Source organism: Sminthopsis crassicaudata, chromosome 2 (assembly GCF_048593235.1).
Source record: "Sminthopsis crassicaudata isolate SCR6 chromosome 2, ASM4859323v1, whole genome shotgun sequence".
Classification (NCBI taxonomy): Eukaryota; Metazoa; Chordata; class Mammalia; order Dasyuromorphia; family Dasyuridae; genus Sminthopsis; species Sminthopsis crassicaudata.
In genome coordinates, this window is record NC_133618.1 from 91,421,631 (window position 1) to 91,438,282 (window position 16,652).

The window sequence follows — 16,652 nt, forward strand, 5'->3', positions numbered from 1 at the left end:
ATAGTTAGAAGTAGTACCCACATCAATGATAACACAGATGAAGATAGTCTGTTTACTTGTTTATCTTGTCCAACTCTTCCTGATCCCATTTGGGATTTTCTTGGGAAAGATACTGGGGTGGTTTGCCATTTCGCTGCATTTTACAGATGAAGAATTGAAATAGATAGGATAAGTGACTTGCCCAGTGTCACAAAGCTAGTAAGTTAAATGGATGAATGCAAATTTGGACTCTGATCTTCCTGATTCTGGCACCCTATCCAGTATTCTACCCTAGGTGTTCTTTGAAGATTATAAAAGTGTGGATATTCTAATAAAATTCACAAATCTCTCCATACCTTAGTATGCAGTTTATTAATAGCTGGGACTAAAATAATTGTCATGTAGAAAACTCTAATTTCTTCCTTTGCCTCAATTTGGTAAAGTCCATCAGATTTTCACCTGTCTTCTAGGATGGAACATACCAGGTTAGAACAGTAGAGATCATATGAATCTTTACTTATTTGAAATTTCTCTTTATAGACTAACTTGTAAGTGGTAAATTTTTGTGTTTTGAGTATAATATTATGCTTACTTTAAAAAACAAGTTAATTGATAATTATAAATATTAAAGATTACCAGAAACTTGTTTTGAGATTATTATTATATCTCATCCCTTTTCCTCTTCCTCCCCTCCCCCAAGAGAAACTGACATCTGTCAAGTCTGTCGAAGAGATATAAAGAGGAAGGGTAGATAGTATTCTTAACCCTTTAATGTTTTCAAAATTTTCAATTTGTTAAAGTTGAAATTGTTAAGGATGGTTTGAATGTATAGTATGATTGTATTTTAAGTTCACATTTTACTAGTATGGGTGCAGTGGACCATATATCTGTAAAGAACAAGGAAAGAAAGTATTATCAAAAACATATGAATTCCCAACTGCAACATTCTTTAGGGAACCAAAAGGTTTTATTTTTAATCTTTTCTATGATTACAGATTGTACTGTAACTAGTCAGATGAATTTTGAAGGTGATGTTTGCCATTGATCACAAGAAATTGCCCAAAAGCATTCCATTAGTTCAAATCCTAAATATAGCAATCTTTTTAATGCATTAATTTAATTTTGTCTTAGAAGAAGACTTTGACTTGATGAAAACACTTTCTCTTAGTGCTTCCTAATAGCTCTGACAGGATAGATAAGACATTAAATATGGATGTGGTTCATCTAGGCAGGGTGAGTTGAACTCATTCTGGTTGAGTAGATGTTACTTTCTCCTAGGTTATCTTGAATATCAGATCCCAGATTAGCCATTTTTTGCACTAGTTCACAGACCATCTTTGAAGAAACCAAAATAAGGACTAAGCAGGTCTGCCTTATCTTTGAGATCAGTTGTCATTATTTTCTCTCTTCTTAGATCCTTCATACATACATAAATCATTAACTTCTTTTATCTTTAGCATTCTTATCCGCTAAATGTTTTTTTTTAAAATCCCTTCCAATTGGGGCAGCAAGGTGGAGGGAGCATTAGCGCTGAAGTTAGGAGGACCTGAGTTCAAATTTGATCTCAGACACTTAACACTTCTTAGCTGTGAGACCCTAGGCATGTCACTTAAACCCAATCGCCTTCTACTAATCAAATAAATAAATAAATGGAGAGATAAAGTAAAATCCCTTCCAATTGCTATTATCCTTCCTTGTTACAAAAGGTGCTTTGATGAAAAAAGTCTGAAACTCTGTATTTAGAATTTCTTTCCAGTATTATTTTTCAATTGATTATACTTTTCCCTTCTTTAAGTTTTTACAGTCTGAGAAGCAAAAAAGTTGCTCAGAGGAGGGAGAAATGCAAATGAGCCTATATTACAATTAAGTTTGGGTACTTATAGATAGCCTTCACATGCTTACTTGGGCTTCCCACTTACCTTACAAAGGGAGAAAGTGGGGGGAGGGAAGAGAGAGAGAGAGGGAGAGGGAGAGGGAGAGGGAGAGGGAGAGGGAGAGGGAGAGGGAGAGGGAGAGGGAGAGGGAGAGGGAGAGGGAGAGGGGAGAGGGGAGAGGGGAGAGCATTTTCTGTATAAAGTTCCTATCATTTTTCATGATTTTTCATGAGAAAGTTAGAATTTCAGATAATAAACTGGTTTTTTAAAAAAGTGTGCACCCTCTTACTAATAAAGACTTAAAATAGACAATAGCTGTCTTTTAAAAATTTCTAAAATGAGTACTTTGGATTATTTATTTAAAATAGTGATGGATTTAGTGGGTCATTTTCCCTTGGTTTCTCAGGAAATGTGGTTCTTTCCTTGCCCTCCCCCATAAGGATAGAGGTCCATTCATATACATTGTTTTATATCTTTATTCTGTTGATTGGATGAACTTTATTATTTATTTATTTATTATAGGTTTTTATTGATAACATGCATGGGTAATTTTATATTTATCTATTTATTTAGAAGGTCCTTTTTTTTTTTTTTAAATAGTTTTTTATTGATAGAACATATGCGTGGGTAATTTTTCAACATTGACCCTTGCAATCACTTCTGCTCCAACTTTTCCCTTCCTTCCCTCCATCCCTTCTCCCAGATGGTGGGCAGTCTCATACATGTTAAAACATGTTAATGTATATCTTAAATATAATATATGTGTACACACCTGTACAGTTCTCTTGTTGCACAAGAAAATCAGATTTAGAAAGGTAAAAATAACTTGGGAAGGAAAACAAAAATGCAAGCAGTCCACACTCGTTTCCCAGTGTTCTTTCGCTGGGTATAGCTGATTCTGTGGATGAATTTTATTTTAGAAAAGAAGTATTTCAAGTAGTAGGATCTAGGGACCATTCTAAATATTAGTTTTTTAAAATTTTTATTCCACATATATTATCAGCGGGCTTAAAAACTTGGTTTTGTATCTATAATTAGAAAATATTTGAATAACTTTTCTATTTATTGTCTGCTTTTGTAATGAACTACAACAGTATTCAATAAATAATCTTTTGATGTAAATGGTGGGGTATTTTCCATTTTCTTAATTCTTAGTCTAAATTTATTTCTGGCTATTTTACGTGTAAAATATATATACATATCCATACATATATAAGCATATGTTGGATAGGCATTTAAATCAACATTTTAAGTGATAAACAGGTTGAGTCTTGAGGATTACATTGATTTATAATTGTTTTCTTTGTTGCAGAGCCATAGGATTAAATGGGTCCAGTTACTGGAATGACTCCAGATAAGAGAGCTGAAACTCCTGGAGCAGAAAAAGTTGCAGGATTAAGCCAGATTTACAGAATGGGAAGCTTGCCTGAAGCAGTTGATGCTGCCAGGCCAAAAGCTACATTAGTGGACAGTGAATCAGCAGATGATGAGCTCACAAACTTGAACTGGCTTCATGAAAGTACTAATCTTCTAACAAACTTCAGCCTTGGAAATGAAGGTCTTCCTATCGTTAGTCCAATATATGACATTGAAGGTGATAATGTCCCATCTTTTGTACCATCCTACCAGAACCCAGAAAAAAAATCAGGGAATTCAAAACCCCCTTACTCTTTTAGTCTTCTAATTTACATGGCTATTGAACATTCTCCAAATAAATGTTTGCCAGTCAAAGAAATCTACAGTTGGATTCTGGAACGCTTTCCATATTTTGCTACAGCACCAACAGGTTGGAAGAATTCTGTCCGACACAACCTTTCTTTGAATAAATGTTTTCAGAAAGTGGAAAGAAGCCATGGCAAGGTGAGACTTTTTTTTAATCATTACTTTGTTGTTGTTGTTGTTGTTGTTGTTTTCTGGGGGGGAGGGCACAATCCATAAAGCATTTTTAAATGTGAAAGCAATCAAGAAGGCTAAACATTCTTTAAAGCATTTGCCATGAACTCACTACTGGGTATGTTTAATTTTAATAGAAAATATTCACATATTTCTAGTTTTATATAGTCATTTGAATGTTCAATAGCTTTAATGTTAGCATTTTGTTCTTAGTGGAAAAATTAAGGCAGAAGGTGCCTCAAGAAATGGAATAATTATTTGGCTGCTGTAATTTTAAAAAATTTGAAATTTTTGAAAAAAATTATGACTTAAAACTTTTAAAATACCTATAATGTATAAGATGCTGAAATACAAAGATTAAATAAAGACATTATACCAGCATTCAAGGAAACAATGCAAATATAGTTTTCTCCTTTTAATATTATGAAAAGTCAACTTTTCACTTAAAATTTCAGCCCAGTAAGATCTAATTCTTGAGCCCTGTTAAGTAAGTTTGAATAAAGTAATTTAATTTCTTTTCATCATTGCTATCATTTATAGAAATTGCAAGTTTGTAAACTGGCTATTGATTTGTTATGACTTAGTAGGAATTTTTGTGCTTCTTTCCAGATATATAAAATGGACATAAAATTGCCTCTCTGAATGAGGCATGATGAAGAGTGATTAAATGTGTTTTATCAATTAAGAAAATATCTTTAAACGTTGAACAATAAAGTAAAATGCTATGGTAGTAATGTAGAATTTTGTTATAGCTGTAGTGTTTGTCATAATAATTTACCCTCATCATCATCACATAAGTTTTTTTAGTGAATGCAGTGAGCTTCAGTGATCTGGGAGATTAAAAAAAAAAAACAAAATTAGGTTTTTGAGAAATATTTTAAAAATCTTCATTGCCTTATTTAACAGGAGAGACTCAATATAATTTAATTCTTTCTTAATGACTTGGGTTCATTGATATGAATGAATATCTGTTATTATAATATGCATTACTTTTTACTTTTCCTGTCAGCTTTTTCAGGGTTGTAAAGCAATTTGACAAAACACTTATTATATTCCTAGGTATCAAGATCTGGGTTATGTTAAGAGAAGCAAAGACAAAATAGTCCCTATTAAATTAAAGAGCTTAAATTTGTTTGAGAGAAGAACAACATCTAAATGCAAATAATTCTTAAGGTAGGGGGATTGGAGGGGGAGGAGGGGAAAGTATAGGTTTACAATGAAGAAAAATTAAGAGAATTCTGGTGTTCATAGTGAAAAAGAGAATAGCTCCCTCACCTATCATCTAGTTGCTCTTTCCAAAAAAAAAAAAAAAAAAAAAAAAAAAAAAAAAAAAAAGATTAGATTGTCATGCCATGCTTTTGATGAAGCTAGGTTGACTTTTAATGGTTACTTTAATGCTTACTTTCTGAGCTCTCAAAAAAAAATTAATGGTATATCACTGAGTAAAAGTGTTATCTACCTATATAACACGTTCTTTTTTTGAGGGGGGAGAGAATTCATTTTAGAAAAGTCCACTTAAAATGAATCTACTTCAGATGGGGACCAATAGTTCATATGAAAGGGTGTGATTGTGTGTATATCTTGAAGAATAAAGTAAAACTTAAAAATATTAATAATAAATAATTGTAATTAATAATAATAATTTGTAAAAAACACTGCTGATTCTTAGAATGAAAACAGAAACACAGAATGAACAAATTGAAAGACTAGAGCATTTTTTAAAAATAGCCTTTTTATTTTTCCAGATACATGGAAAGATAGTTTTCAGTATTCACCTTTGCAAAAATCTTGTGTCCAAATTTTTCACCTTCCCTCTCTTCTTTCTCCCTGCCTTAGACAGCAAGTAATCTGCTAATGGGTCAACATGTGCTATTCCTCTATAAACAGTTTCATATTCATCATGCTGTGTAAGAAACATCAGATCCCAAGGGGGAGAAAAAATGAGAGAAAACCAAACAACACCAAAAAAAAAATTAAAATACTATGTTGTGGTCTGTATTTAGGCTCCATAGTTCTTTCTCTGGATGTGGATGGCTCTTTCTATCACAAGTCTATTGGCTTGCCTTGAATCACCTCATTGTTGATCATCCCACAGTCTTATTGTTATGTACAATGTTCTCTTGATTCTGCTCACTTCACTTGGCATCGATACATGCAAGTCTTCTCAGGCTTTTCTGAAATCATCCTGCTCATCATTTCTTATAGAACAATGATATTCTATAACATTCACATACCATAACTTATTCTACCACTTTCTAACTGAAGGATATGTACTCATTTTCCAGTTCCTTGCCACTCCAAAAAGGGTTGCCATGAACATTTTTGCACATGTGGGTCCTTTTCCCCTTTATTACAATCTCTTTGGGATACAGACCCAGTAGATACACTGTTGAATCAAAGCATATGCAGTTTTCTAGCCAAATTTATAAAGTTTTTTTTTTTTTTTTTAAAGAAAAAAAGCATAAGAAAGCAATATATTTCTCATTTGACATATATGACTATAGAGATGGTCATTGTTGCAAAGATATTGTAGAACTTCATCTTCTTAAGGGCTTCTGTTCATCCTTTGATATTCAAATCATTCCCTTTTGAATACCCACCAAAAATCAGATTAGCAGAGACATGATAATGAGTCAGGATGGACTTATATTCTGTACTGAAGGCAAGTGGGACAAGTTATATATTATGATTACTTTTGTTTCCCTTTGCAATCTTACAAGAAGGTGGCTAGAGAATCAAAAGAGCTCAGTTCAAATTCTTATACAGCATGCCTCCTAATTTCTTGATGTCTCCAGACAACTCCCTTAAGACCATAAATTGTAGAATAGTTGCTGATCTTTATTAGTGGAAGGTGTTTTTTACTCTAGTAAAGTCATGAATCTGAATTAAGGCAAACTGCAGTCTTCTTGCCAAGGATATTCTAATTAGGAAGACCCTCATTTTACAGTTTTGAATGTATTCTTTCTAAAAGAAATTGTAATAATATAAAATAAAATACTATATTAATAGTAGAGCTTTAAACTTTGCAAAGTGCTTTGCGTATATCATTTCATCCTTAGAATAATCTTGTGAGGTAGGTAGGTGCTACAGATAAAGAAACTGAGTTTGAGAGAAGTTAAGTAATTTGGCCAATGCCAGACAACATAGCTAGCATCTGAGGAAGAATTTGAAATCAAGTCTTCTTGATTTCAGTCCATCTCTCTATACCTTTAACCATCTTGTAGCATGTTAAATGGGGAAAAGGTTATTGTGTAGTTAAGAAGCTTTTTTTTAAAAAGGTAATATACAATAGTAGAGCTTTAAACTTTGCAAAGTGCTTTGCGTATATCATTTCATTTCATCCTTAGAATAATCTTGTGAGGTAGATAGGTGCTACAGATAAAGAAACTGAGTTTGAGAGAGGTTAAGTAATTTGGCCAATGCCAGACAACATAGCTAGCATCTGAGGAAGAATTTGAAATCAAGTGTTCTTGATTTCAGTCCATCTCTCTATACCTTTAACCATCTTGTTGCATGTTAAATGGGGAAAAGGTTATTGTGTAGTTAAGAAGCTTTTTTAAAAAAGGTAATATACAGAAATACCTTATTTTCATAGTAAGACAGTTCTGTAGAGTAATGTTGCTTCCTTGTTTCTGTTTTTATATATTCTTTTGTTTCCAGGGAATAATACAATCAGGAATGCTTTATTCCTTTTAGAAAGAGTAATGCTGTTGTTTGAATATTTAGTAGATAGATGAGGAACAATTATGGTAGTATGGAGTCAGGATAACCAGAACGTAAAGCCTGTCTCTTGATGTATATTGACAAAGGATAGTTTAAATCATGAAACTCTCAGACACAAATATTTTTTAATCTTTATGTAAGTTTTGTGGCAGTTGTTTTGTAACATTTTTATCTTTTGAGTTTTAACTCTTCAGTTCCTATGCAAAGATACAGGAGTGTTTGGGATGTTCAAGGAGGATTAGTTCCTCTGGTGTGATGGCTTGCTGAGCCCTTTTTAGGGCTGCTTATCTACATAGCACTTAACTCTCAACTGTGACTCCAAGAAGCTATAACATATATAGCAGCCACACCCTGGAAAAATTGTTTCAATGTTTGGGCTGAACCAGGTTAAAGATAACCAACCTGTCAGTGAGTTAGTTCTGCCTCAAGCACATAAAGACTAAGGTTGGAAGAATGGGTTATTGAGAACAATTTATTCCAGTAGCCATGAAGACTTAGAACTTGGTAAGACATCTGAGATACCACCAAGGTCATCCACTGCTTCCTGAGCCAACACTAGTCATCTTGGATTTATCTCTTTAACAGCTGTTATCTTAGTAATCTTCATCTTCTGAGAAGCTTTCACATCAAAACAAGAAGTTTCTTCTGTAGAAATAACCACTACCAATAATGACTCTATGGTTTCCCTCCCCCATATCACACATTTGAGCAATCTGTGTTCATTAAATCCTAAAATGAGAAAGAAACCGTGATCCTACTAGGACTTTGTCTTCTACTAGGACTTTGACTCTGGAAGAGAAAGTAGGGCTGCATCATTTAAATCCTATTCATGCACAAGTCAAGACATCATCCTGCAATGTCATTGGTTCTCTTTGAAAATGAAGGACAAACAACAACTTGCAAAATCCCTAAGTAAAAGGTTGAACAAAGGTTTTAGATCTTCTTAGTTTACCTAATTGGTTCTCATTTCTGAATGATATCTTGACTTCATTGCTCATCAAACTTTCATTTGTTACTTATTTTACAACTATTTATATCTACTCCCCTAATTGTAAAAATGGAGTGATCCAGGTCAAAAGAACAAATACATTATGACTTGCTAGTAAGTGAAGGTAATAAAATAATGTAATAACAAATAATGGACTTAGTGAATAAACATTAGGAAATACCCTTTTAGTTCACCAAGATAATTGTTTATTGTACTAGAGAGAAATCAATTTAAAGAACTTTTCCCAAAGAATTACATTTAGTTGTATGGAATAGTTAAATGTAATCACCATCTGGTATTTAGGAAAGCCTAGGGGAATTAATAACAGGAGGCAATGTAGAAATATCAAAGCATTCCATAAATGCAAAAACCCTATTGGTATAGCAGGTCAGAGAGAACAGAGAACTGAAATTAATAGGAAAGGCCTCATTTGAGAATTATATCTTGATCTATACTTTAAGGACAAGTTTTATGCAGAAGAAAGATATTTCAAGCAGGGAGTAAATTGAAGGGAGAAAAAGGGACATCTCTTACTTGGTTTTAGTAATAAGATAGGGCATTGATTTGAACTTCACACTCCATACCAATTAGCCTCATACTTTACCTATTGCCCTTAGAGACTGTCATTTTGATTGGTGAGCTTTTACCTCTTTCTGACCCTGACCAGATCCCTTTGCTACTGATCAAAATACCACACACTCCTTATTCTTCAGTCTAATGATTTCCTGACCTAAACACTCCTTTCTGGCCTCCATTCCTACTGTCTTTGTCTTTTATTAGAATGTAAGACCTTTGAGGTCAATGACCTCTTCCTGTTTTTGTGTATTCAGGGATTAGCCCAGTACCTAATACAAATTGTTCATCATTCATTTCAGTCATCTCTGACTTTTCCTTGCTCCTGTGGGGGACAAAGATATTGGAGAGTTTGCTGTTTTCTTTTCCAGCTCATTTTACAGATGAGGGAACTAAGCAGAGTTAAGTGACTTTTCCTCTGAGGAGGAAATCGTGATACATAGGAAGCATTTAATAAATACGGTTTTATTCATTCTTTCATAGGGTAAGGCTAGATTATGAAGAGCTTTAAATGCTAGGCTGAGGAGTTGACAGTTTTTTAATAGGTAAGTCATCTTTCAGGTTTAGAGGCTCATTTATTCTAATCCATTCATTTTATTTGTTAGACCCAGGAAAGGTAAGTGACTTGACCAACAGTGATAAAATTAGAAAGCAGTAGAGCCAAGATATGAAATCGGTTTTTCTGAGTCTGTATTTAGCATTCTTTCTACTATAATATGTGGAGAAAAAAAGACAAGTTTATACAAAGATTCCAAATAGAAGTAACTTTGAATACTTGGCTTCAACTAACAATTAGTATTTGTATGTGTAATACTATTAATTACTCTTATTCTAAGCACTGTAGAGCAAGTAGTCCTTGCCATTAAGTAACTCATTCTAAGTAGGGGAGACAACATATAAATAAATATGTACATACAAAATGGTGAAAATGGAAGACACCAGGGAGTGAGAAATGTGAGCATTCCAAACTGAGGTACAGCTAGAGAGAAAGGAGATAAGTATGCAAGAAATAGCAAGGAAGGTAGTGTGGCTGGATCAGAGTACCTGCAGGGGGAGTAAAATGTAAGACTAGAAAGATAGGAAACAGCCAGATTGGGAAAACCATAAAAGCCAAACAGGATTTATTTGGTCTTGGAGATGAGAAGTTATTGTAATTTGTTGAGTACACTTTGGAAAATCACTTTGGTAACCATATGAAAGATAAAGAGTGCAGAAACTTTTTTACTTCATTTTCTATAGAATAGATTTGAAAGGTGATTTCTTCCTTGCCCCTCCAATTTATTTTTTATGTAACTCCAAGTGACATATGTCTTTATATATGCCTAAGTTATATATGCCTTTGGAGCTTATCTTGGGAAGCAGGATAAGTTGTAAGTTTATACTTAATTTCTACCCAGATTGCTTTCCACTTTTCCCAGCAGTTTTTTGTTATATAAATTCTTATCCCAATAGTGGGGGATTTTTGGGTTCATCATACATGTGCTCAATTGCTTCTGTATATTGTGAATCTAATCCATTCCACTCATCTTCCTCCCCCCAACCCCAGGCTGGGGTTAAAGTGACTTGCCCAGGATCACACAGCTAGGAAGTGTTAAGTGTCTGAGACTACATTTGAACTCTGGTCCTCCTGAATTCAGGGCTGGTGCTCTATCCAGTGTGCTACCTAGATGCCCCCACTCATCTATCTTTTTAAAACTGGGCAATATCGAATCATTTTGATGATTATATAAGATAAAATCTTTGCACAAATATATATAACTAAAATTAGAAAGGAAACAGGTAAATTGGGGAAAAAAAGTTTTGTGACAAATATCTAGTAAAAGTTAATTTCCAGGATAAAAAGGGAATTGATTCACAGTTTTTAAAAGAATAAAAAGTTTTTCAGCCTTAATTGGTAAATGGTAAAAAGAATATGAATAGGTAGTTTTCTGAGGAGGAAAACTTATCAATAGCCCTATAATGAAGAGAAATAACAAATTAGGAAATTCTGTAGTCCCACCTTATTTTCATAAAATTGGCAAAGTTTGACAGAAAAGGAAAGTGATAAAAAAAAGAGGAGCTGTGGGAAGAAAATGCATTAACACATTATTGATGAAATTATGAATTAGTCTAGTCATTTTGGAAAGTAAATTAGGACTTTTTCTCCAGAAAAATGAAAAACTTTTGTACAATCAAGTCCGTACTTCAAAGGGATCAAAGAGGAAACCCCTATGTGTAAAAATATTTATCGCATCATGTTTGTGGTGGAAAAGAATTGAAAATTAAAGAAGTACTATTCACCAGTAGAGAAACAACTGGACAAATGGTAAATTAAATGTGATAGAATACTTTACACTTTAAGAAATGATTCAGAAAATGGTTTCAGAGAACAACCTAGAAAATCTACAAGAATTGATAGTGTAGTGAGCAAAATCAAGAAGAAAATATATGCATTCACAATGTTGTAAAGACAGTTTTAAGAAATTTGATAACTCTGATCAATATACTGACCCAAACATGATTCCAAAGGACCCATGATGAAACATGGTGTTCCTTCTTCTTGACAGAAAGGTGATAGGATACAGATCTGAGATATTTTGGATATGGCTAGTCTAGGTAGTATTATAATAATTATTATAGAGATAGGAGTTATATCAACAGCAATCACTTCTATGAGAGGGAGTATATATATTCCATCATCAACCATTTGAAACTGATATTGATCATTGCATTTGATGAGTTCTAAGTCTGTATTTAAAATATTTTTTGAAATAAATATAAAATAAAAAACAGTAAGAAAAAAAAAAAAAAGGAAAACTTAAAAACCAAAACAGAACATTGGCATGTGTCGAATAAAACATCAGGAAGGATTGACGAGGTATATGACGATAAATTTCCATTTCAAGAAGGTATATATAATAGAAGACATAATATTCATGAGTGTCCATCTTTCCTTTGTTTCTTTGTAGGTTATTCTTTTGTTCTCTGCTGTGCACTTTTTACTTTATTCTTTTTTTCCCTTTCATCCCCCTTGCTTCCTCCAAGCAGGCTACGGTTAAGCACAAGTGTGTGTGTGTGTGTGTGTGTGTGTGTGTGTGTGTGTGTGTGTGTGTGTGTGTGTGTGTGTGTGTGTGTTTAATGTTCATACTCAGACACATGTACACATTTACCCTACACATATATAAAGGTGCATCTAAAGCAATATTAATATGGCTGACATAATATAGATTTGATTGAATCTTTAAGTTTGACTTTGTCTATGATCAATGATTACGAGCACTACTTTTTTTTCTAATAAATTCTTCTCATGATCCTTGTTATAATGTTTGTGTACATCTCTTATTTCTGATAGTAAAATTTATTACAGATAACTTGGTTCTAATTTATTAACTCTGCATTATTCCATACAAGTTTTCCCATGTTTCTCTCATTTCCTTGCATTCTTTTTTCTTGGTAGTGAAATAATCCATTACATTAATTTACTACAATTTGTTCATCTCTCTATCGATGAATATGTACTGTTTCCAGTTTGTGCTTCTTCTAAAAGGGCTATTTAATATTTTAGTGTATACAGTATAGGACCTTCTTTTGTGTCATTGATCTCATTAGGGTATATGCCTAGTAGTATAAAATTGCTGATTCAAAGGATCATCCACATTTTAGTAACTTCTCTAAAGTTTATTTACAATTATAACTTCCAACAGAATTATTATTGTTGTGTTGATCTTCCAGCTATGATTGCTTCTGTTTTTAGTCATCTTTGCTAGTTTGAGTGAGAGCAAAAAAGTTTTAGTTCACATTTCTTTAGTGGTGATTTTTAGCATTTTCCCCTCTTTTGTTTGTTTCTTTTTGGAAAAAGAAAGTGCTTGCATCATTTGATTACTTATTTGTTGGGGAATAAACTTTGCCTATTTAAATTAGTTTTGTGTAAAAAATTTTACACAAAATTAAACATTGTTCCAAAATGTAACAGACTGAGAGACAATGTAAGCATGTTTCCTGTTTCCAATCACATGACTATCTTCTCTTTGCACATTTAGTTTGACAGCATTCTCTAAGAATCTCTTCATCTAATATCTCAACCTCATGAGTCTCTAATATATCTGTGCTATTTTAGATGAAAATTAGTAAGTGTGTTTTAGCTACATAATCTAAAACACAAAGCTGTAAATACATAGTCATCTTATATTTCTAGTAGCAGAGCTAGGGAAAGGAAATGCTACTGTGGAAACAACCAGAATTACTTGAGACCACACTCAAGAAGCTTAACCGTCCTCTAGCAATACATTGTCAATATTGGTTTTCCTACTTTCAGATTTTAAGATTTCATTTCCTAGTGATCAAAACAACTACAATCTTCTCACAAAACAATGTGAAATGCCATTTCAAAATTATGATTAAATTATTATGCCTTTTCTACCCAACAGCCATGGTTTCTATAGGTTAGAATTTATCCTAATCTAAAACTAAGTAGGATTTAGTAAGCAATAGTGTTGGGTATATTATTTGATACTGTGATTTCAGAAACACCAAAATTATTTGTGCTTTAATTTAAAATTTTATTATTCCTTTCATTCATATTTTAATCACCCCCCCAAAATTAAAAAAAACTAGACAATATATCCAAAGGCTAATATTATATGCAGTATTCCACAACCATTGTTCAACTTCTGTAAAAGAACCAGATGTGTCCTTTCCGTCTATTTTTTGAGACTAAGACTATTATAGTTCTGTAGTCCTTTAGTGATATTTTTATCTTTATTTTCTAATCTTATTGGTAATATGTAATTTTTTTTACTTCCCAATTTCTTTGTGTAGATAATATTCTTCTGAATCAGCAGTGTAAGGATTATAAATTGCTTTAACTTCAAATAATTGCTTTCATTAATCTTCTTTTTTTGGGGGGGGGTGTCCAGGCAGTTGGGGTTAAGTGAATTGCCCAGGGTCACACAGCTAGCTAGTAAGTGCCAAAATAGCTGTTCCTAATAATTTCTCTTTAAAAGGCTAATATTAGCAAAAAAAGGTACTTGATCTGATTGCCATAAACTTTGGATACTTTGCAGTTTATGTATTTCAGTTAGCAAACTTTAGTAAAACTTGGAATTGAGCCTGTGATCTGTCATTCTCAAAGACTATCTTGACTGTCTTGTCTATTGAAGCTGTAGAGCCAGCAGTACTTTCTCCACAGTATTGTATTTTCTCTCCCATCCCTGTAGCCTTCTTCACTTCCTACCCATCTTCCTTCTTTGTAAACTAATAAAAACATTTGAATTCTGCTTACTTGTATATTCTAAAAAGTTAAAAAAAAAAACCCCAAAAAAACATTAATCCTGTTGGTTCTTTACTGCTAGGTGAATGGAAAAGGTTCCTTATGGTGTGTTGATCCAGAATATAAACCCAATCTTATACAAGCACTGAAGAAGCAGCCTTTTTCCTCAGCACTTGCATTTTACACCCCTCCTGCATCACCACAAAAGTAAGGGTTTATTCAGTTACAATTAATTAGTGGTTTAAGTGTTTGGTGTTCCCGAAATGGAGAAATGGAAAAATTTTCATTTAAAGTTGAATTTAGGATGAGACAGTCACTTACACTTTATGCTTTTGCTTTGAGATTATTTCATTCATGCTTATGAAAAATAAGTATCATGTGTTTCAGGCCTGAAGGATATGTTAGGAACATACATTTTTAAGTTTGTAAGAAAAAAAAATAAAAAATAGCAATTTTTTGTTCATTTTAAGTTTATATATTCAATTTCAAATTAGTGAAATCTCTCAATTTCCATGTTAAAAGTTCTTTTCCTCTCTGAATAGCACATTGAATTCACAAAAATAATCACTGAAATGCCAGAGAAATTTTGCCAAGTAAAATACAACTATAATGAGTTTCATTTATTTGCCCATGAGATGTTTGTAATTCTTCTAACCTTTGTCTTTGGGTACATTTTCTCCTATTGACCCCTACATTTGACATCCTAATCCAGACCTTAAATGTATTTATTATGTCTTTGAATTTAAGTCTTTTGTCCAAAGAAGTATTATGTAAGCTTTTTTGATCTGTTGAGCTTTGTGCAATCATTTTTTGATTTGAGTTAGGTAGAAGTTTGTGCAGCTTTTGTAAAAAGCTTGCAGAAATGTACAACACGTTTATGACAGACTTTATTTTTAATGATTCTAAATTCCATTAAAATTTTTTGTTCATTGAGACTTTAATCACAGTGATAGAGATCAGTGTGGGGGTAAGAGAAATTCATTTGGACATATACTACAAAAGGCCAAATTGACATGTCTACAATGAAATTACGAAGTATTTTTAGCTTTCTATTAACTGTTATTAGATTGGGAAAAATATATATCAATAAGATCTATCTCTAATTAATACTACTTAAAAGCCTAGTAGTTTTTACAACTATCTTTCTTAGAGTTAAGGAAATAATCACTTAATGGTATTCATTAAGAAGCCATGCCAAAGAACTGGTCAATAATTAAGAATTGGCATTATTTCCCAAAATCTACATATAACACATTTAAAATACTATTTTAAAAATATTGCTTTCAGTAGTTATCATTCTTTTTTTTTTTTTTCTTTTTGGTTTCCCTTATGTTAAGAGATTTATTTACTGTGCCTACTGTCATTTTATAATTTTTTCCTTTCCTAAAACAAAGCAATTGATAGCAATGTCTCAATACCTATTTTGACACAAAGGGTACTTTTTTTTTGTTTATGTATTTTGCTTTTAATGCTGTCATTTTCCAAGTGCCACTAATTTCCCCAACAATAAAAGCAGTTGAGCAAATCTGACAAATGACTGCATCTAGCAATGTAGACAATATTTTGTACCTTCTTAGCTTCCCTTCCTATATTAGGGAATTAGGTTTTATCTTGTGATCTCTAAACTTGTGCTTGATCACAGCAATCTGAGTTAGACTGCCTTTTAGAAAGGTTATTTATTATTGTTATTGTGTGTGTATAGTTCTCTTGATTTTTATTTCATTCTACATTAACAACTTTATTTTCAGTTAAAAATTTTCCCATTTAGAATAATAATAGCTAGAAGAAAAGCTTAGCAGTATTCTCCTATAATTTATTTATTTTTTTAGATGGCGAAACTTAGTCCCAAAGAGTTGAGATGACCAGCCTGTTACAGCCTACATCAAGTATAGTGACAGATTATGCTCCTGTTTTAATGACTTTATTTCAGAAACATTTTCAATAAAAATAAATTTTTGAACTGAATCATCTCCCTTTTAACTCCTAAAATCTTATTACATTTATTTTTTACTACCTCCATTATCTTCACTTACTACTGTATCACCTCCATCTAGACCATTATCACCAAATTCATTATAACTATTATTCCCACACTATTACCACAGAATCATAGGACTTAGGAATTCAGAAGCCATCAAGTCCAACTTAGAATTCACCAGATGAGACTTGGCATTGTGGTAGAAATACTGTATATGGAGTTAAAGGATCCAGGCTTGAATCCTGGCTTCTTCTACTTATTTGCTATTCCCAGTATGACCTTGGGCAAGCCACTTCACCAATCTAGGCCTTAATTTCCTTATCTATGAAAAGGAGAGATTAAACTAGGTGATTTTCAGCCCCTTCCTATTCTGATATTCAAAAGCTAACAATAATG

At 32.7% G+C, this 16,652-nt stretch overlaps 1 protein-coding gene across 3 annotated transcripts in view; it reads left to right on the forward strand.

The window, feature by feature from the left end:
* Positions 1–16,652, forward strand: part of FOXN2 (forkhead box N2) — a 61,763-nt gene that overhangs the window by 26,484 nt on the left and 18,627 nt on the right. For all 3 annotated transcript variants that reach the window (XM_074286784.1, XM_074286786.1, XM_074286785.1), the window contains exons 2-3: positions 3,166–3,713; positions 14,361–14,485. In XM_074286784.1, the coding sequence (XP_074142885.1) occupies positions 3,180–3,713; positions 14,361–14,485 (659 nt within the window). In that variant the 5' untranslated portion in view covers positions 3,166–3,179. The remainder of the gene's footprint in view (positions 1–3,165; positions 3,714–14,360; positions 14,486–16,652) is intronic.